Source organism: Emys orbicularis, chromosome 9, assembly GCF_028017835.1.
Source record: "Emys orbicularis isolate rEmyOrb1 chromosome 9, rEmyOrb1.hap1, whole genome shotgun sequence".
NCBI classification, from domain to species: Eukaryota; Metazoa; Chordata; order Testudines; family Emydidae; genus Emys; species Emys orbicularis.
The window spans coordinates 54137772-54160326 of NC_088691.1; the positions used below are offsets into that span (position 1 = coordinate 54137772).

The 22555-nt window shown below is 49.1% G+C and overlaps 1 protein-coding gene across 1 annotated transcript; it reads right to left on the reverse strand.

Moving 5' to 3' along the window:
• Positions 1-8: 8 nt before the first annotated feature.
• On the reverse strand, positions 9-20956 carry TBCCD1 (TBCC domain containing 1). Its single transcript, XM_065410423.1, has 7 exons — positions 20606-20956; positions 18309-18464; positions 16191-16557; positions 14771-14957; positions 14117-14614; positions 10087-10247; positions 9-93 (listed from the first exon to the last, which is right to left on the reverse strand). Exons 1-6 carry the CDS (start codon positions 20939-20941, stop codon positions 10118-10120), a joined length of 1674 nt encoding a protein of 557 aa, XP_065266495.1. The 5' UTR covers positions 20942-20956; the 3' UTR covers positions 9-93; positions 10087-10117.
• Between the last annotated feature and the right edge of the window lie 1599 nt (positions 20957-22555).

Here is a 22555-nt window from a genome sequence, read left to right on the forward strand (position 1 = left end):
TAATTTGCAACACCACAGGAGTGTCTAACCAGCATGGCCCCAAAGTGTTCACTGGAAACCACCGTCAGTTTGTCACCATCCATCTTCACAACGCTGTAACAAAACACAACTTCACTCCAACCATGCAATCACCAACAACTCAGTGACTTCCCCTCCCCAGGCCAACAGCTTGCTGGAGAAAAACCCAGAGCATGATCAGTTTGACCTAGCAAACTATTCCTCACCCTTTGAAATGTGTGGTGATTGTACCCATACCAGGGGCAAGTGTCTGGCTCCTTGTGCATCACCACTAGGAAATTCAAAAGATTATATGGGAAAGAATTCTTTGAGGCATCAAGGAAGTGGCCACTAAGGGCTTGTCTATAGAGGGATTAATCCGCAGAATTAATGCACAATACACCTCTACCCCGATATAATGCTGTCCTTGGGAGCCAAAAAAAAAAAAAATCTTACCGCATTATAGGTGAAACCGCGTTATATCGAACTTGCTTTGATCCGCCGGAGCCCCACCCCCCCCGAGCACTGCTTTACCGCGTTATATCCGAATTCGTGTTATATCGGGTCGTGTTATATCGGGGTAGAGGTGTATTAACTCAATAATTAACCCAAGCTGCACTAATAGTGTACACACGGGCTGGCTGTGCCTTCTTTCAGTTTGCATCTCTGTGTCCAGGCGGCAAGGGCTTGCTGTGCACTAAGTGCATGGCATTCTCGGAGGGTATCCCATGGTCCTTTGCTTCAATGCTAAGCAGTGTGCATGCTGGCGTAGTTCTCGCTGCATGCGGTGGGATGCAATGAAGAAGCCAGTGGAATTCCAGGACTTGGAGTAAATTCAAAAACATCCCATGCTTGAGCTCTCTCCAGCCCATCATTCCTCTCTTTCTGGAGAGGCAAGTGCCGTTTGCAAATTGCTGTCAGCCAGCATGGACCCAGCAATGCTCCACACCACTATGCTGGCAACTGCACATAGGTAGAGGCTATTTGGGATGTAGTTCAGCTCTCGAAGCTGATCGACTTGGCTTTGTCTTTGGACTTCGCCCACCGCATTACCAAGCGGATATGGCGGCTCCAGCAGCAGCAGCTCCTTCAGCAGCAGGTTGGGCAGTGGTGGAGGAACAATGAAAGATGAGGATGAGGAAGACAAGGACGACACAGAGCAACTGCTACTACCGGAGCTGTTCCTGAAGCAGGGTCACACCGTGCAACACCTTTTCAGGGCTTGGGAAACGCCCCAGTGGGGATTGGTGGGAAAGGATTGTTCCATAGACCTGGGACGACCAGCAGTGATGAGAGAATTTCAGGATGGCAAGCCCCAGAACTGCAGTGGCAGCATACCAACATGCAGTGCCCAAACCCAGAGAGACACTGGTCGCCAATGCCACGTGCAAGCTGGTCACCTCCTAATGCTACTGGTTCATAACCAGCCAATTCGTAATATTCAGGAGAAAGTTGATGGCTTTGCACGTGTGGGGTTCCCAAATAGCATTGGGGCAACTGATGGGACCCACATGCCAACTGCTTGTCCCCCGCACCATGGCTCAGAGTGTATAACCAGAGGGATATTTCTCCATGGTGTTCCAAGGGCTGGTTGACCACCGTGGCAGGTTCACAAACATAGGGTGGTCTGGAAAGACCCACAATGCTAGGCTCTTTCAACACTCAGCTCTAATTATCTGAATGAATAAAGGAGAATTTGCCCCCAGCATCGTTCTGGACATTAATGATGTGGCAATTGCTCCAGTTATCGAGCGAGACTGCTGCTGCTGCCCTGGTTCATGATCCCATCACCTCAGTAGCTGCAGAATGACAGCAGAGTGTGCATTTGGCCATCTGCAAGGAAGTTGGCACTGTTTGTGGAATAGGTTAGAAGCTGGATAAAAAAAACCCCATGCTGCAGGTTATATTCTGCACAATATTTGAGATAGTAAGTGAGAAAGCCTTTCCGATGGGTGGGAGGCTGTGGTGCAGAGACTTGCTCAGGGGTTTGAGCAGCCAGCAAAATGTCCAATGGAAACAGCCAGTGCAGTATTGTCAGGGATGTCTATGGCTCCTGGAGTTTCAGGCCTGAAAATGTGCAGCTATACATCCAGCTGTTATCCCAACTGGAAATGGATTGTGAGCTGTGCAGTCTCTTTGATAGGTGGTAGATGTGGCAATCCTTATTTTATCTGTGCCTTTACCCTTTTGTAAAAACCTCTGACTTAGTCAAAATGAATGGACTGCCTGCATAAAGTGCATTGCTGACTCTTTCTGAATGGATTTTTAAACCAGCAGAAATGAAGCTTTAAACAAATAATGAAGCAAAGCTTTAAAGTGACAGTGCAGTGGACGGCAGACTACAACAAGGGGTGAGTACACGCCTCGTTGTTGCCTCTTGTTCTTGGGGCGTCTGGTATTGAGTGGCAGGGCTCGAAGTTATCAGGTGCACTGGATGGCTCAAAAGCGCTGCGTTCCCAGGTGCAATTGCTCTCTCTGCCCTGAGCTTGGGCCAGCGAATGGCCTCTGAGAGCATGACTGCAGGGGTACAGCGGGGAACATATGCTGGTGTTCCCAGTACCCTGTGTTGTCCAGGGGCTGCAGAAAAAACAGTTACTCACCTCTCGTAACTGTTGTTCTTCGAGATGCGTTGCTCATATCCATTCCAATTAGGTGTGCGCGCACCACATGCACAGTCATTGGAAAGTTTTTCCCCTAGCAGCACCATCGGGTCGGCTGTGGAGCCCCCTGGAGTGGCGCCTTCATGGAGCTCAATATATGACCCTGCCGACCCGGTGCCTCCTCAGTTCCTTCTTGCCAGCTAGTCCGACAGAGAGGAAGGCCGGTGGGTTTGGAATGGATATGAGCAACACATTTCGAACAATAACAATTACGAGAGGTGAGTAACCGATTTTTCTTCTTCGAGTGATTGCTCATATAGATTCCAATTAGGTGACTGCCAAACCTTACCTAGGCGGTGGGGTCAGAGTTAAGGAATGCTGATTGGAGCACAGCTCTGCTGAACGCCGCACTGTCTCTGGCATGCCGGACGATGGCATAGTGAGAGGTGAAGGTATGTACCGAGGACCAAGTCACTGCCCTGCAGATTTCTTGGATCAGGACCTGGGCCAGGAATGCTGCTGACGAGGCCTGGGCCCTAGTGGAGTATGCCGTGAGAGCCGGGATCGGCACTCTGGCCAGTTCATAGCACGTGCGGATGCAGGAGGATATTCTTTGAGATGAGACCGGGAGGCCTTTCATCTGGTCCGCCACCGCTATGAACTGGTTTGATTTTCTGAACGGCTTAGTGCGCTTGATGTAGAAAGCTAGTGCTCTTCGAACATCGCAGGAGTGCAGCCGCTGCTCGTGGTTACTGGTATGAGGCTTAGGGTAAAAGACAGGCAGGAAAATGTCCTGGTTGGTGTGGAAGTGCGACACCACCTTGGGGAGAAAGGCCAGGTGTGGCCTGAGTTGCACCTTATCCCTGTGGAAAATCGTGTAAGGTGGTTCAGAGGTGAGGGCCTTTAGAGCTCAGACACCCTCCTCGCAGAAGTAATGGCAACCAGAAAAGCTACCTTCCATGACAGATACAGGAGGGAGCAGGTCGCCAGTGGTTCGAATGGAGGCCCCATGAGCCTGGAGAGGACCAGGTTAAGGTCCCATGCAGGGACAGACTGCCTGATCTGGGGATGTAGGCAGTACAGACCTTTGAGGAAGCGACCAACCATAGGATTGGCGAAGACGTATCGACCAGACGCTCCAAGGTGGAAGGCCGAGATAACAGCGAGGTGTACCCTTATGGAGGACGCCACCAGGCCTTGCTGTTTCAGGTGTAGGAGGTACTCCAAGATGAGAGGTACCAGCGCCTCTAGAGGGGGTGTATGACACTGGTCACACCAGCACGAGAATCTCTTCCACTTCACCAGATACGTGGCTCTAGTGGAGGGCTTTCTGCGGCCGAGGAGGACCTTCCTTACTTGTTCTGAGTACAGAAGTTCCATGGGGTTCAGCCATGAAGCTTCCAAGACGTGAGGTAGAGGGACCGTAGGTCAGGGTGACAGAGGCGACTGTAGCCCTGAGTGAGTGAGTAAGTCGGGGAGGAGAGGTAACGTGACCGGTGCATCCACTGACTGCTCCAGTAGAGTAGTGCACTAGTGTTGTCGAGGCCACGCTGGAGCTATTAGAATTACCTTTGTCCCCTCCCTGCAGACCTTGAGCAGGACCTTGTGCACGAGAGGGAACAGGGGAAAGGCATAGAGCAGGTGACGTCTCCAGGGTAGCAGGAATACGTCCGTGAGGGAGCCTGGGCTGTGACCCTGGAAGGAGCAGAAGGGTGGGCACTTCCTGTTGCGTCAGGTGGCAAACAGGTTGATCTGGGAAACCTGCACCTTTGGAAAATGAGGTGTATGACATCCGGTCGGAGAGACCACTCGTGTGCGCGGAAGGACCTACCGAGGCCGTCCACCAGCGTGTTCTGAACTCCTAGTAAAAAGGATGCTTCCAGGTGAATGGAGTGGGCTATGCAGAACTCCCACAGCTGGAGGGCCTCCTGGCATAGGGGAGAGGAACGGGCTTCCCCTTGCTTGTTGATGTAAAACATGGTGGTGGTGTTCTCTGTTAGAACTGCTACACACTGGCCTTGTAGTCGGGCCCGAAAGGCCTGGCAGGCTAGGCACACTGCCCTCAGTTCCTTGATCTTGCTATGTAGGGACAGCTCGTCCTGGGACCACAGGCCCTGTGTCTGGAGATCTCCCAGATGCGCCCCCATCCCAGAGCTGACGCGTCTGTGACCAGGGACAAGGAAGGTTCAGGGCTGTGGAAGGGGACTCCTTCGCACACAGCTTGAGGATTGAGCCACCAGTGGAGGGATGTAAGGACCTGCCCTGGCATCGTGACCACTGAATTCAAGCTGTTGCGCCCCAGGCGGTAGGCCGAAGCGAGCCATGCCTGCAAAAGTCTGAGCCGGATCACGCAAGTACAAGCAGCCATGTGGCTGAGGAGACTCAGGCACCCCCTTGCTGTTGTGGTTGGGAATTGCTGGAGGCTTTGAATTATGTCCGTGATGGCTTGGAATCAGGTCTCCAGCAGAAGGGCTCGCGCATGAACCGAGTAACACTGCCCCAATGAATTCTATTCTCTGGGTCGGTTCCAAGGTCGACTTCCCCATGTTGAGGAGAAGGAAGATCCAGTTGCTCAAACGTGTACCTGACCAAACGGATTTGGGACTGCACCTGTCCCTTGGTGTGGCCCCTGAGCAGCCATTCGTCGAGGTAGGGGTATACCTGCACCTGCTGTTGACGGAGGAAAGCAGCCACGACCAGCATGCACTTGGTGAACACTTGGGGGGCTGTTGAGAGGCCTAATGGTAGGGCAGGCAGTGAATTAGTAATGCTTGTGGTTGACCACGAAGCGTAGGATGTGCCGATGTGCGGGACGAATCGCTGTATGGAAATACGCATCCTTCATCTCAAGGGCTGGACAGCAGTGCCACGACCTGGAGCAGTGCCCCAATCTGGAGCTGCGCGGGGTCACTAAGCGGCATTGGGACCAGAACCTGCTGCGTAATGGGGATTGACACAAGGATTGACGTCACGAGCAGGAGCGCTGGCGCAATCTAGAGCAGCACCGGGACTTTATCAACGGTGCCGAGGGCTGGAGCATCGCTAGTTTGCCTCGAAACGGTGCCATACGATGTGGTACTGGAGGCTTGGTGCAAGGAGTGGGTGACCTGGGCACTGTCATGGCAGTGAGGTCCCTCACGGTCTCAAAGGTGTCCGGGGTGGATGTTAGCTCCACCTCCTTGATGACCTGGGCCAGGGAGTCCAACGGCACCGGACTCGACGGTCCCCTTGCGGGAGGAAAGTCGACAGTGCCATCTCCGCATCCTTTGGCATTGGGTGCTCCTCATGAGGATGCACCCCATTGGCCAGCCCCATTGGCGGACCCCTGGGACAGAGAGCTGCTCCTCCCTTGCTTCTGGTGCCGCTTCTGCACTGGGGATTGGGAGCAGTGCTGGGTCAATCCCGCCGGTTTCGGAGCTGGGGAGCGGCGGTGCTGCGGGTCTCTGCCAGAGTCCGTCCAGGGTGCCGCTTCCACCACTGCGCTATGCACCATATGAACTCAGCGCCAGGTCCCGCCGCGCCAGCAGAGGCTGAGGTCTAAGTGCCGCCTCAATAAGGAGCTGCTTGAGGTGAAAGTCTCACTCCTTTTTGGTTCTGAGGCAAAACCCCTTGCAAATCCTGCACCAACTGGCTTGGTGAGCCTCCCCCAGACACTTTAGACAAGCGTTGTGGGGGTCACCCATTGGCATGGGCTTGCTACAGGACTTGCAGGGCTTGAACCCCTGGGACTTGGGCATGTAAGCCCTCCCAAGAAAAAGCGGTCAGGACAGAGGATAAACCCCACATCCCAACTGCTAACTACTAATACTAACTAACAATTAAACTAACTAATCCGTATAGAGAACAAACAAAACAAACAAAGGTAGGGAAACGTGGTAGAACTTGCTGAGCAAGACGCCACAGTTCCAACAACCGTCACTGGCCGTAAGAAAGAACTGAGGAGGTGCCGGGTCGGCAGGGTCATATATTGAGCGCCATGAAGGCACCACTCCAGGGGGCTCCACAGCCGACCCGATGGGTGCTCCTAAGGGAAAAACTTTCCGACAACTGCACACACCTAATTGGAATCAATATGAGCAATCACTCAAAGAAGAACATGGCTGGGTCCTGGCTGAGGGCACTGGATTGTCTGTGTGCCCACTCGCAGCATGCGCTGCAGCAGAGCATTCTGAGCTTGTACAACCTCCTTGAGTCACCTACGCATGTGTCTTTCTTCCTCCACAGTGCCTTTTGCCATGGCAACGCTGTCCCTAGCCACTGTGACACTGTTTCTAGCCACTTCAACTCTCTTGTTCAATAGCTCCCTGTCTTCTTCCATCTCTGACCTCAAATACAATGACCAGCTCTTCACCAGTTTCTTTTTATTTGGGGGGAGGGGGTCTACAATGAAAGCTGGATATTTCATCCCAAATTCTCTGTTTCTTCCCCATCAGCCATGGATAAAGCCCCTGTCCTTGAAGGTCTGGCCACTGCAGGTGCCATTGCTGAGGGAGTAGGGAAAAAAACCTAGCCAAGCAGATGTTAGTGGTATTCCAGACAGGCTAGGATATCCTTTTTAATATGTGTCTCTCATTCCCACCCCACCACCCCCGAGATTCTTGAGTCTTAGTGTGCCCACACAGCCAGTAGGCAGTGTATGCTCAGGAGGGCTAGATTGGCTTGAGTTGCAGCTGTGCCTCGGAGGCTGGGGGTGGGATTGGGAATTATATTCCCACTCTGGCTTTGCAATTTGGCTGTGCCTTGGAGTTGTTTCTATGGTGTCAGAGGAGTTAGTGGGGAGCATATGGAATGAGCGGGATAGTAATCCGTGTCCTGACTCTCAGTGATGTTACACTGAGGTGGGTGACTAGGCGACAGAGAACGGCCTTATTAACAATGGCAAAGGGCAGACCAGTGAGATACATGGTGAAGAACTTCACCAAGCCAGTCCCCCAGAAGTGTGGCAGGAGTGGAGGGCATGCCAGAGCAATGACTGTGCACCTATCCCAGATAAAGTGCAGATGGGGGGTGGGGGGAGGGGAGGGGGGGGGGGGGAAAATCAAGCAATTTCTCTGATTCTACTTTATCTCCCCTACAGACATGCTTAAAGTGCAGAGAAAAACAGATCAGGTTCTGCACTGACTGTCCGAAGCACGAACTGCTCCAAAACCCTCTCTCTATGCAAGTCTGTGGAAAGACATTAACAGCTGTAAGCTATCCATAAGGTTGACCTCTTTCCGTGTATGAATGCATGTTTATACCTCAGCAGGGAGCTGTAGGCTTAGTGCTTTACAGGCATGCAATGCCCCTGTCATCTGAGACTACTAACCAAACCCCTTTTCCCAGAGCCACTGTCCCAAATGGCTTAAAGTTGCACAACTGAGTGTTTTCATTATTCAAATATGCTGCGGGAGGGGAGCGAGGGATGGAGTTGCAGGGGTCGGCAACCTTTCAGAAGTGGTGTGCCGAATCTTCATTTATTCACTCTAATTTAAGGTTTTGCATGCCAGTAATACATTTTAACATTTTTAGAAGGTCTCTTTCTATAAGTCTATATATACTATTGTTGTATGTAAAGTAAATAAGGTTTTTAAAATGTTTAAGAAGCTTCATTTAAAATTAAATTAAAAACCACCCGGACTGGTGGCCAGGACCCGAGTAGTGAGAGTGCCACTGAAAATCAGCTCACGTGCTGCCTTCAGCATGCGTGCCATAGGTTGCTTACCCCGGAGTAGAGATTGCAGCTGTGCCATGCTGCCAGCCACTATTTTGAGCAGATGGACAGGGGTTTTGGGGGGGGAAGGGGGAGCTCGCATTTGCCAGACAGGACAGATGCAGAAAGGAGAAAAGAAAATAAGGTAGATGGATACATGTCCTCCGTGGCATATGCTTGTAAAGAGTTGATGGTCGAGGTTTTCGCCTGAGACAGAAGCCAATTGCTCGGCTGGAGTAGACACCATTTTGAAAACGTGGGCTAATAAAGGGAGGCAGGTGCTGGAGACTCGGAAAGACTCCCAGCTCTCACCTGCCAAAAAAGGCTGTGGCCATGGGGCACTTGGCTCAGAAGCTAGCACAGTGGTGTCATATAACAATAATACATTGTAAAGATAAATCCTATATGAAGGGCATGTAATCTGCCTCTCAGTCTCAGCCTGGTTTCTGGCTCACCCACATAGGAATCAGGACCCTTGATTCTGGCTGAGGAGATCCTGACTTTCTGGGGAGAGCCCCTCACTGCCCTCCTCATGTTCCTCCTCTGATGACTCTTGCCACTTGTCTGCAGTCTACAGGGGGAGTATCAGGGTCCACAAGCTCCTCAGGCTTGGTAACGATGTAATTGATCAAAAGCCCATCCAGCTCCTCAAGAAATAGGTAGGATACAATTCCACTGCTGGACCTTTTCCTGGCACTCCTGGCTTTAATCTAAGTCCTCCTAAGCTGTTTGCTCTTTATCACACACTGGTCAGCATCCTGGTTGTGGCCCCTTATGGACCACTACTTAGCAATGTCCAAAAAGAGATCCTTCATCTGGTGGCTGGCCACAAGAACTTGCTGCACTGACCCCCAGGTGGCGATGAGATCTGGGGCACAGCAAGACTCCAAGTGGGTGCTCAAGGCATGTTGTAAAGGCTGCTGGAGCGTGAAGGAATGCCAATATATTTGAATCCAGGAGCAAATGGGCAAACTCTGTTCCCATGACAATTTTTAAACAGGGGAAGGAACATCCAGTCAACTTGATCCCAGAGTAGTGGAAGGCACACAGATAAACAGACAGATCAATAATGGACACATGCACAGCAACGTGGGATACCAGCTGAATAACTGCCCAAGTACTGCATGGCAGCACTGTGTCCACACAGTCAACTGCACTAACACAATTTGCATCAAACATAATACACTTCGAAAAAGGATTCCAGAGTTTGCGGTATAACTGCGCTCTAATGAATTGCATCGTGAGTGCACAGGCATTTTCACACTAGTCTGACTCGAGCTACTGTGGATTAAACCCCCATGTAGACAAGCCCTCAGGTACATGGTGAGCAGCAGGAGATGAGGGCAAGTAAGGGATCAGAACAACTAGACTGTTCTAACTGATTTGGTTTCAGACTATACCTGAAGCGCACATCTTGTCTATGCAGACACATGCAGGCTGGTTTGTCAGAGACAAATACTATATACAGACCAGAGGCGTAAGTGAAGCACTTCAACCTCATTTCAAAATTATTCCGTCAGAAACTGAAATCAGAGATCCATACAGAGCTCTTCAGCCAGAAAGGCCAAGGGGACGGAAGGAAGAATTGGAGTGCACAAGGGAGTAGATAGAAGTTCAGAGGAGGTTTTGGCTCCAAACGGAAAACCAAAGCCAGATCTGAAGCTGTTGGGAGGAGGCCCACGGACACAATTTCACACTCATTGTTTCCATCTGGATACCATGTGCACACAAATGTATGTAAAGTAGTATGACAATTTCTCTATCATGCAGCAGGAGAGAAACTGTCCCAATACTCACCCTTCCTTTCCTTCAGTTAAAGAAGAGCATCCTATCCTGCTGCTTGCTTGGAGCCTGCTGCAGGAGGCACAAGGCTGTCCAGCTGCTGACGATGTCCTGTGTGAATTAGCCATTCATAGAATTTGTTCTCCACCAGCACCTGGAACTGCTTCCTCTGATCCCTGAAACCCACCAGGACATCAGCAATGTAGCAAGTGAAATAGTCTTGTAAGCATTCACACCACACTTCCAAACATCTCTCTTTGGCTACTCAAATGAGTAGCCTTTTCCATCCTCACTGAAAATAAGCAACAGATCTACACTTACCATGCCTAACAAAGCCATTGGATTTGCTTCCCATATTGCCCACATGGGAAAGATTGAATTCACCTAATCAAAACTATTAGTTAGAATACCCCTGAAAGAGAGACTGCTGGTGTTGAAATAAGCCACGCAGACTTCCCCACACTGCTGTTACTGTACCTCTGCCCTGTAGGACTTCTGCCCTAGGATTCTCAGAGCACAAACAGACAATTATACATACCTAAGGCTACGAGTCTGTCACGGAGGTCAGGGATTCGGTGATTTTATGTGACCTCTGTGACTTCAGCCCCGGGCGGCGGAGCTCTGGTTTCCATGATTTATTGTTCATTGCCCACGTCCTGTGACTTTTACTAAAAAACCTACATCACATAAAACTTAAGTCTATACATATCTGCCATTTGTAACCCAGGCAAAATTTAAATAGTCATCTCCAGAGGAGAGAGTGACACATTAACCCCATGCTACTTACCCAACCCCTCATGTCAATGGTATTAAATCACTCACGTCTGAAGTGCTGCCTTTACTCAACAAGACATATGCACACACGGATACTGGAGGAGTCAGGATTCAAGATAGACAAATGTAATGCAGTGCAATAGAAATTCTGAATCAGAAGACTGTCAGATACCAAGGCCATTTTCCAATCTATTCAAGTCTTGAAATCTGCACGGAGTGCAAAGAGCACCTTGATCAAATGTAGTATTCATGACAAGGGACTCTTCAGGCCCTAAACAAAAGAAGGTGGTCTGGAAGGACTTGACAAATCACAGACCAATGATACCACTCAGTCTCATTGGAACCCTGGCTTCATCTAACTAAACTGAGGACTGAGACCATCCAAAATTAAACAATTCAGAGAAGCTATGGACTCTCTCCATGACTTGGCTTACTGACCCCCAAATATAGAAGCCACGGGCTGAGCCCAGAACAGGGAAACAAAAAACAGCTGAAACACAAGCTATTGTTGCTTCCTTCTATTCTAGCCTTTAAAATTGAAGACCAGAGTTCTACCCCTATTGTGGGTTTGTAAAGGAGGTTATAAGAACATAAGAATGGACATACTGGGTCAGAACAAAGGTCCATCTAGCCCAGTATCCTGTCTTCTGACAGTGGCCTAAAGCCAGGTGGCCCCAGAGGGTATGAACAGAACAGGTAACCATCAAGTGATCCATCCCGTCGTCCATTCCCCGTTTCTGGCAAACAGAGGCTAGGGACACCATCCCTGCCTAACCTCCATGAATTTATCTAGTTCTTTTTTGAACTCTGTTATAGTCTTGGCCTTCACAGCATCCTTTGGCAAGGAGTTCCACAGGTTGACTGTGCGTTGTGTGAAGAAATACTTCAGTTTGTTTTAAACCTGCTGCCTATTAATTTCATTTGGTGGCCCCTAGTTCTTGTATTATGAGAAGGAGTAAATAACACTTCCTTATTTACTTTCTCCACACCAGTCATGATTTTATAGACCTCTATCATATCCCCCCTTAGTCGTCTCTTTTCCAAGCTGAAAAATCCCAGTCTTTTTAATCTCTCCTCATACGGCAGCCGTTCCATACCCCTAATAATTTTTGTTGCCCTTTTCTGAACCTTTTCCAATTCCAATATATCTTTTTTGAGATGAACATAAGAACATAAGAACATAAGAAAGGCCGTACTGGGTCAGACCAAAGGTCCATCTAGCCCAGTATCTGTCTACTGACAGTGGCCAATGCCAGGTGCCCCAGAGGGAGTGAACCTAACAGGCAATGATCAAGTGATCTCTCTCCTGCCATCCATCTCCATCCTCTGACGAACAGAGGCTAGGGACACCATTCTTACCCATCCTGGCTAATAGCCATTTATGGACTTAGCCACCATGAATTTATCCAGTCCCCTTTTAAACATTGTTATAGTCCTAGCCTTCACAACCTCCTCAGGTAAGGAGTTCCACATCTGCATGCACTATTCAAGATGTGGGCGTACCATGGGTTTATATAGAGGGAATATGATATTTTCTGTCTTATTATCTATCCCTTTCTTAATGATTCCCAACATTCTGTTTGCTTTTTTGACTGCCAATGCATATTGAGTGGATATTTTCTGAGAACTATCCACAATGACTCCAAGATCTCTTTCTTGAGTGGTACCAGCTAATTTAGACCCCATCACTTTATATGTATAGTTGGGATTATGTTTTCCAATGTGCATTACTTTGCATTTATCAACACTGGGAGACAGTTTGTTGCAGTTTGTTTGCATCAAAATGATACCAAGAGTAAAATCCTGAAGACAGGACCAGCTAAATTCAGAACGGTCAATATCTGGAGTCCTGCACTCCTATCCAGTCAGTTTGGCATCAAAAGAACATGTTTTAATTTATTCAAAACTTAACAGGCTAGGTGCTGAAAAAGCAGTAAATTGGTAAAAGTGTAGATTAGTACAGTATGCAAGATCAGCTACAAAAGCAAAGTAAGGCCTAGTTAGTAGACTGGAGACTTGACTGCATTAATATGTTTTACTTACAGAACTACAAGCTTCTCATTTTGTGTCTGAGGAGTTAATACACACAGGGTGAACCCCATAGTATGCGTGTTCTTTCATTTCATAAAATCTTTGCACAATTTTTCCTGTATTTTGTGAGCTTGTCTCTCACACACACACACACACACACACACACACACACACACGATTTCCTTCAAACAGAATAAGGTGGCAGGAGTTTTCAATACAAAAGCAGGATACCAAACGCTGCCAGCTCCTCACGCCCCCAATGCGCTCATGCATAAAACACAGACTAGATCAGTGGTCACCAACCGGTATATTGCGATTGACTGCTCGATCCTGGAGACTCTCCCAGTCGATCGCGATCGCTAAAAACCTGGCGGTGCAATGGGACGGCTGCTAAGGCAGGTTCCCTTCCTGCCCCGGCCGCACGCCACTCTCGGAAAAGACCAGCAAGCCCCCGCGGCCCAGGGGGAGGCAGGCTCCCTGCCTGCCCCGGCCGCATGCCGCTCCTACCTGCAAGCACCACCCCCACAGCTCCCATTGGCTGGTAACAGGGCACTGTGGCCAATGGGAGCTGCAAAGGCGGTGCCTTCAGAGAGGGGCAGCGCGTGGTGCCACATCCCCTCCCCCAGGGGCCACAGGGGCATGTTGGCCCCTTCCAGGAACAGCATGGGACCAGGGCAGACAGGGAGCCTGCCTTAGCCCCGCTGCGCCGCAGACCGGGAGCTGCCCGAGGTAAGTGCTGCCTAGCGGAAGCCCACACCCCTCCCCCCCTCCCAGAGCCAGCACCCCATACCGCTTCCTGCACCCAAAACCCCCAGCCCTAAGCCCCCTCCCAGAGCCAGCACCCCACACTCCCTCCTGCACCCCAACACTCTGCCCCAGCCTGGAGCCCCCTCCTGCACCCAAACTTCCTCCCAGAGCTTGCACCCCTCACCCCCTCCCAATCCCCAAACCCCTACCCCAACCTGATGAGAGTGAGTGAGGGTGGGGGAGAGCAAGCGACGGGGGCGGGGGTGGAGTGAGCGGGGCAGGGCTTCGGGGAAAGGGCAGGGTAGATCCTGGGTTGCTCTTAAATTCAAAAAAAGTGATCTTGGGTATAAAAAGGTTGGCGACCACTGGACTAGATAAACAGACCTCATGCAAGGGCATTTTTGTTCAGTGATGTCAAGTCAAAGAGATTTGTACCTGTATGGGCAAGTTGAGTTTCAGAGCATTAAATATCTGGAGGAAGCCAATTACTCACTTGGTTAGTCCTGCCTCCTTCACAGTTTTTTGCCAAACCTGTATCTTCTGCTCTCGTTGACTCAGTGCCTTCTGGTATGCATGTGGCAGCCCCCCAGGTGTTTCTGTCGTGTCTCCTTCCATCTCAAAAGGAATAACAAAGGTATAAAACTCACTGGGGGGTAAGAGTTGGAAGACACTGGCATCACTGTTCTCTTTGCACACCAGCATTGGACTGTCCCAGTAGTTAGGCACTGTAGCCAGGCCCATCCGGGCCATGTGGTCCTCAAGCATTGGGTAATGGGTGTGATAAGGGGCAAAAGTTACTGCGTGGTTACCCAAGAGAATGAGAGGGTGTGTAGGTGTGAGAATGTTGAAGGTGCAGCCTGTTGTAGAAGAGATAGACAGACGGTGGCAGATGCCAATGACTTTGACATTATCACAGCTGTGGAGGTGAATGGCCGTCTGCACAGGGCCCAGGACAAAAGTGCTATTCCTGCACTTCTCAATGGTCACAGATCTGAAAGAGAGAAAGATCGCAAGTAAGCCAGGATGCCCAAGAACAGGACAAGGCCACACACTGTTAAAATGGGGTTGCCATGTCTAATGGGAACCAGGAAATACCTATGCAACCCACCCAAAGACGTTTCACTGCATCCCAGGAGAACAAACTCACCGTAAAGGGGAGAGCAGATATATGAAGGACTCATTGCAGCGATGGATCTTCACATGAGCACCCACCAGGGTATCCGAGCTCTTGGCCAGCGTCTGTTTGTAGACTTGGCTCATCACCACATTGCGGTGAACCTCAGGAACCACATGGGCATTGCAGGCAATCTTTGCTCTCTTGGTTGTTCCTTCAACTGCAAGGCAAAAGTTACATACATTAGCACAAAAAAAGTCTGAACGTATTTCCTAAGCAGGCGGACCATGACATCACATTTCACCAGGCAGCCACAGAGTAAATATCCCATCAAAAAAACAGTCACCCTGATGCTTGGGATTTAGATCCCAACTCTCTTTGTAAAATTCCTCCTGAACATAAGGGCTCTTTCTGACAAACTGAGAATTACAGCAGTCTGCAGATTTTCACCACTGTGCTGATGGAATAGGAGCATGTCTGTTCCAATGTATTCTTACCAAGTGGTGTGCTCCCTGTAGGCATACAGCCCTCAGGGCACTTGTTACTATAGGATGTTCTTCCATTCTGTCTGATGGACTGGATTAAGACTAGTTTTCTCTCCCTCTGAAAACCTATAATCGTATGTTAAATGAGATCAGGAGTCTTCATTCTGATGCCCACAGACAGAAGATCAAATATAGCTTGGGTACGTCAACATGTGCTGCAGTCACACCTCCCAGCTGCAGTGTAATACTTCCACAGACTGCCCTCTGCAACTTTGGGCAAGTCACTTAATCTACACTGCGCCTCAATTCCCATTTGTCAAATGGGAGTAAGAATACTGACCCACCGCAGAGGAGTGTTTGAAGGTAAATCCATTAATGTTTGTGAGGCACTCAGATACAACAGTGACTGAGGCCATGAAAGTACCTGAACAGCTAGAGGACCACCCCATTCATCTGTTAGTCCCCACTTAGGAACAGAAGAGTAGTAACATTAGTCGGGACTGAATTACATTGACAGAGCTATATGGAGCAGCTTATACAGCAATTCCACCTAACCCTGGATTTAACTTGTGCAATCAATCATTTGCTTTCTTGGGCATTAACGTTCACTATGCAGCAGAATGCACCTTGCAAACAAATATGTATCTTGAAGAATAAGAAAGCCTGCTAGCAACAGCCAATATACACCACACAATATCTGGATATCAACTTGAAGCAGGGAGGGGGACACATGCAAGCTAGAGAACAGAGAGGGAGTAATGAGTGTTAAATAGGAGAGTTTGGAAACAGGAGGTGAAGGCATTTTACATGACCAGCTCTTTAGCTGTGAACTCCCCCTTCTCTCCTGTAAACAAGAGGACAGGCAGGAGAGCACCAATGCCCACAAACCAGACTCCTGATCAACAGGAGCAGAGGAGAGTGGAGAGTTGATCCTAAAACTAAAGAGCAAAGCCAAGGCTTTCAAATACCTTGCTGTGCCCACGCAAGTTTCTTCCCAGACTTGAGGCAGGCAGATGTCCCAAATGGGCTCCCAGTCAGGCAGGCCCTCAGCCAGACCTCTAGCTTGGGGAAAGAGAAGGCTTTGGTAATCTTCGAGTAGCCGTTCTTCACATGCAAGGGCTGCCAGAGAGCAAGCTCATGAAGAGGATGGACAGTCCTGGTTTTGTTCACAGTCCCCTCAATGAGAAAGCTGAGAGCTCGAACAGCTTCAAGGGAGACCAGGCTACCGTGAGTGGAATGGGAAGAGGCCGTGAGCTGGTCCGGGTCCAGTAGCAGTTCCAGCAGATCCAACAGGTGGTTCTGCACAAACGCTTGGTGGGTGTAATCATTCCAGTTCTTAGAAATCAAAACAAAAACAGAGGAGCTCTTACTGGGCTGAGACACTTTCTCAATGCAATATCCATTGCATCCTGCTCAGATCCCACCCACAGCAGCTCTAAATGGAGAAATCAGTAGAAGTAGAATACAGACTCCTTCCCCCGAACCATTGATTCTGCAGACCTTCTCTTACCCCCACAACAGACTCCCCCAGCAAATAAAGGACACTGGATCCACTAGCCATCTTCAGAGTGGAAGAGGTTCAATAGTTCTACTTGCCGTGGCCATGACCAACCAGTCATTATATTAGTTAGAGTGAGAGAAGGAAATGGATTCCCACTCCACTCTTCATGAAAAGGTTCAGCACACAGGTGCTTGGAAACGAGGGTGGGAATGAACTGTAACGAACACCTGACAGTCTAAGCCTCCATGAAGGTAATTATGGTTCCTATTGAACCTGGATGCTTAGAATAGATGCAATCAAGTACTAACTCAGGAGGAGTTGTGGGAAAAACCTCAGATAAACCATTATGAGGAAAAATCCCATTAAACATTCATCTCAAAGGATCATTATAGTTCAAGTGCTGAAGGTCTCCATAGCAAGGGAAAACCAGAATATGAGACAACCGATGATGAAAACTCCAACAGACATCAGCTTATGCTGGACAGGCCTCACTGGACCACACCAAGGAGTTACAATCACCTGGAGTGCCCATTCCAGATACCTAGAAAATTAGCATCAAGCAGGGGCATTTCCTCAATAGTTCACAAAAGGATAAGCACAATGAATATAATCCCCCAACCTGTGGGGGAATGAAGCTTCTGAAATAGATATGGCAGATCCATTATCTACTCATGAAGCTTCACAAGATGGGCCAGTCTAGTTTTGAACTTGAACTGCAGTTAACAAAAATCATCCACTATAGAATGATGCTGAATGCCCTGAACAGTATGTGTAAAGAGGACCATTCAGCACAAAGCCCTGGATAAGCACTTTCCCCCTCTTGTCTATTATAAGTCTTTGTGTTTAAAGTCCGCTAACCCCTATTTTTAGTTTCAGATGCTCTTGAGTTGCAGTTCAACAGTTCTTGTTCCACGTGACACTACAACATGTATGGTATTGATGTCATACCCCTGACAAAAATCCTGCTGACACTAGCAACTGGCCTTTTTTCAAGGTGTGGGTCAGCTAAGTGTCTCTATTGTGCTGCCCTCAGTTTGTAATTCACTTTCGAATATGGTAGTGCAGCAGGATTGGCTTACCTGGCTAACTTCAGATACTTCTGAATGTGAGATACAAGACATAACCACCTACATTTGATTATATTTGACTAATCTATTTCTCACAGCTTTGTGTAACTGTGTAACTCTAAGAATGGCTACCCTAGAAGCCTGAACATGTAATTATGGAGGAGCAGCCTCTGAAATAAATGAACATTTTCTGCTTTGTTACACTCCTCTATTTTGAAGGGCAAAGATTTGGGGGGGAAATTTTAAAAAACCTATCACAGATTGAGACTGGATGTGAAAGTTCAGTCTGCTGCAAGTTTTTATGGGCAAGTTAGATTTTTGAAAATTAATGTTAGAGTAACCATCTCATTTATTATTTAGCTCAATTGATTAAGTGCACCCCTACGTGCAAACACAAGCCTTGGGCAGGAGTTCATTTCCCCCACAAAGCAGATCTGCTCCCCACCCCACTTTAAGGTGACGGTTTTGCAGCCCCTCCCTCACAGTAACCTCTGTGGGGACAGGGTTACAAACAATACCTTATTTTGACAGGTGGATTTTCCAGTCAGGTTGTCAGACTGAGATTTGTCCCTGGGACTTGGCCACTCTTCTCCAATCAGAGATGTCCGCAAGGAAATCTTGTTTAGCTGCTGAATGTACAAGAACAGCAGGAACTGCAAAGTGTCTACTGACAGCTGGCCAAGAGGGGAACACAAAGTTAACACATACCAGAACATGACTAATGCATGCAATAATTCAACCAAAGAGCCTATTATTTTAGAACATAGATAACAGGGTAGCTACAATATCACAACTGATTGTGGCTCCCCTACACAAATAGGTGTGTGGTGTTACTATCAGCTATTAAACAAGCCTCAAGAAAGCTCTAGCTCACACACACACACACACACACACACACACACACACACTAGGTTTATGGGCTTGACAGGTACTTGCTTGGTTCCTACGGGGTTTCTGTTTCTTTAACTCTACACCCCTCCTTTACAAGCCTCACTGGTAGCCATGTTACACCATGCAAAAAGCTCTGCCTCTCTCACTGTCTACATCACAATATTTGCCACTGCACATGCCACTGGTAACCTTAGGAAGACACTCGTTCTCAAACCTTTTTTCCTCTTGCCCATAATTTCCTAAAAACACTTCTCCTTGGGCTCAATATGCACAGTTTGGGACACCATCAAACAAAAGCACTAGGCCCTCCAATGAAAAATGGCCATTATCAAGCATCAAATTAAAAAAAAACAATTAAGTGTAGTCTTTAATGAGTGTGTTAGAATGGTTTTCAAATGGATATAGTTTTTCACCCTCTAGCTCAAATGGCTGACCTGTGTTCAAATCGTGCCCCCTAAATGCTGTACATTTCAAAGATCAGTTCGCAAAAAAGTGGTTATAAACAAACCTGTTTTGCAATCTTGACTACTGCAAGCGCTACCAAAGCCCCACTAGATAATAGCACATAGACTTTGTGAATGAACACAAGACCCAAAGGACCAGTGCAAATGACTAATGGACAGCTACTCCTGGCCTAGGTAGCTTGCTGTTTAAGCTCAATTGATTTCAGGACAATCACATGGATCTTTTATATGTGCACTCCTTAGCATGCCTTTTTGCACCACACACGAGTTTGTCAGAGAACAGCATTACAATTTCAGAAGACCACTGGCTTTTCCAGTACAGACCAAAGGAAGTGAGGTCAGGTTCCTCCCACAAGAATAAGCCTTGATCCAGACCCTTCCACAAAGGCCTCAATCAACAAATGCTGAAAGTGTTAAAAGTTTAGCAAAAAGTGTGGAAAGAGTTCTTTAACAGTGACATGCAAAGGAAAAATATTGGACTTATGCCAGAGGACAAAAGTTTTCTTCTGCTTTCCGCCATGCCCCATTACAAATTCAGGTCCTGTCTAGCCTTACAATGACTAGAGAATAAGCAAAATGACATTGCAAGAGGCAAGAAAAAGAGGAGTGGATTTTTAAATCAGACTGTTTAAATCTCATTTCTGGTAAGACCAACTAACACGTTAAAGGATGACTTTTCTGAATAGTCCCACCCTTTGTGGGAGAACATACATTCTGAGACCTTTCTTTTTTTCCCCCCTTCTCCCTACAAGTCAGTCAGCAAAACCAGGGGAAACAATAGCTGACAATCCTGATAAAGTGAAACAAACAGAGAAAAAAAAATGTAGATGTTCAAATCTATTTTATACATCATAAAGCAGAAAAAAAGGAATAGGTTAATTGAAATTGTTTGCAGGTCACCTTTACAGAAGTCTCCTTTGTGCACATCTTCCTATATTGTGTAGAAAAATAGTAGTGTGTTAGGAATAAACCACACTTGGGATTTCTCTGCTTTTAAGGGTTTAAGCAAGACCCTGTTATTTTTTATGTCAAATGTTTTACTCTAGAAAGGTGTCTGTTAGTTATACCAACCATATGCAATCTTGCTGAACAACATTTGTTCTGTAATGCTACCTTGTCTTTTAAAGTGGAAAAGTAGCAATGTGGCTCTGAAGGGCAGATCTGGTTGCTGGTATTTACCCCAGTCAAACAGAAAACAACTAACAACTTGAATGGTAGCGTGATCTGCATTCAGAGGCACGGTTAGCAGAATGATTAGGGCTTCACTGCCATGAAGAGTGCGAGAAAAAGGCTGTTGGAGATGTGATTGTACAACCCTTCAGATCAAAAGGCTGGATGTGATCCCAAATGATGTGCATGAGTAGCAAAAGGCCCTAACCATACAATCTTGATTGGCATAGCCCATGCTCCAGTGCCTAAAACAGTTCACCAGAGAAAGATTACAACATTATATTTCATGCCTTATTCCTCTGCTTCTCTAGTTCCTCTTCTGACGTGCAGCTGGACACCACCTCTGCCCATTCCAGACGTTCCTCTGGAGTCCGTTCCACTAGACTGTCAAATATCTCAAAGTAGAGCCAGGCCAAATCCTTGGCTAACTGCAGCTTCCCACAGGCAATGTGTCGCCACATAGGCCAGAAAAGGCGTGGATAACAGCCCTCGCTGGCCCGCGTCCGGACATACGTGGACATCTTCCGGAGATAGTGCATGCTGAACTTGGATGGAGGGGGGATCTGCAAAGCCCCCACTATGAAGGGTTCCGTTTTCACCCAGAGGTGCACCACGGACTGATCCATTTTAACCAGCTCTGGGAACTCCACAACTAGGAGTGGAACTGCCTTCCCTGCAGATCTGACAAACAAAACAAAACACCAGACATTGATCCAAAAACACTCAGCACATTTGCGCCAAGGCCAGAGTGAGCAATTTGGGACAAGGGCTAGCATTTTGTACCGAGTTTGTACAGCACCTAGCACAGGGGGGCCGGGCCAGGCTTGGGGGTCACAGGCCCGACCAGGTCACAAACGAACAACAACGGAACCATGCTTGGAAAGTCTCTGCTACAGGGGGCAACCCGACATAACGCGTGTTTATAACCCACTCCCACAGACCCGGGAGCTACGGCCTGTTGGGGACAGCCATGAGCGCTACAAAGGAAGGCCAGGCCACCCCCCACCAGCCCCCGCACCCAGGGGCGGGTCTGAGGCGAGAATGATTCCCCTCCTCCCCCCTCACAGGGAAGCCGGCCCGGGTGGGAAGGCTCCCCACACCCCGCGGGCAGGGAGCCCCAGGAGGGGCTGCATTGGGGGTGGCGGCGGGCCGGGCAAGCTCCAGGGCAGAGACCAGACCCCTATATATATATATATATATATACACACACACATACACACACGGCGGAGCCCGGCCGCCGCGCCCCGAGCCTGCGCTCACCGCGCCTGCCCCTAGGCAGGGCCAGGGGGCTCCGCTCCGCGTAGCGTTTGAATCCCCGCTCCCTCCCCATCCGCACGTAGCAACCACGCATGCGCACTGACCCGCCGGTGCTGGCAGACCAGCGAGACGTTGCCTAGCTAGACCCCACCAACACTATCGAGCCAATGGCTAGACGTGCCCCGCCCAGGCCCTTTCCGGACCACCGGCAGGACAGGCTCCGTCCCACGATACCCGTAAGGCCCACGTGCCTTCTGTTCTTCCTCGTGGGCTGGCCGCTGTTGCAGGCAAGGTAACGCCTCAGTGCCCCGGTACGACAAACGTCCGTCCGAGCTGCAGCCGGCCTGGCCTCTCGCGCTGCTCCGCCCCCTAATTTACATATTACGGTTATCAGTCATTGGTATGATCCTACCAACGCCGGGGGGGGTTGGGGGTGGAGAGGACGGGAACACAGGGGACCTGGGACATAGCAGCGCCTGCGCTTTCTGTCACAGTAACGAGATTCTGATTGGTGTGTTTGACTAGCGTGGAGGCGGGGCGTATTGTCCGCTTCGTGATTGGCCGGGAGGCACGAGCAGCCTGTGATTGGCTACCCACCAGACCGGCAATCTCTGAGAGGTCCCTTTTAGTTGATTTCTGATAGTGATGTCACTGTCCTTCCTGACATTCTGATTGGACACTGGGGTAGGTGATGCAGATAGCAGCGATTGGTAAGGCGGCTCACTGCTGATGTAGAGGGATGTGATTGGCCAGTCCGGCGGGGCAGTTGGTGAAGTGTGCGACTGTGATTGGTGAGGTGTCACTGGGGCCGCGTGCTGTGCCACAGTCTGATTGGCTCGCTCTCTTCGCCGGGCTCTGTTTCATATCTATGGTTACCGGCGACTGAGTCTCCGCCGCTGCAGGACCCGGCCGAAGACCCCCCCTCCCCCGCCAGGCGAAGTGAGCCGTGTCCCGGCCCCGTGCAGGCTCGGCGGGGAGTGAGG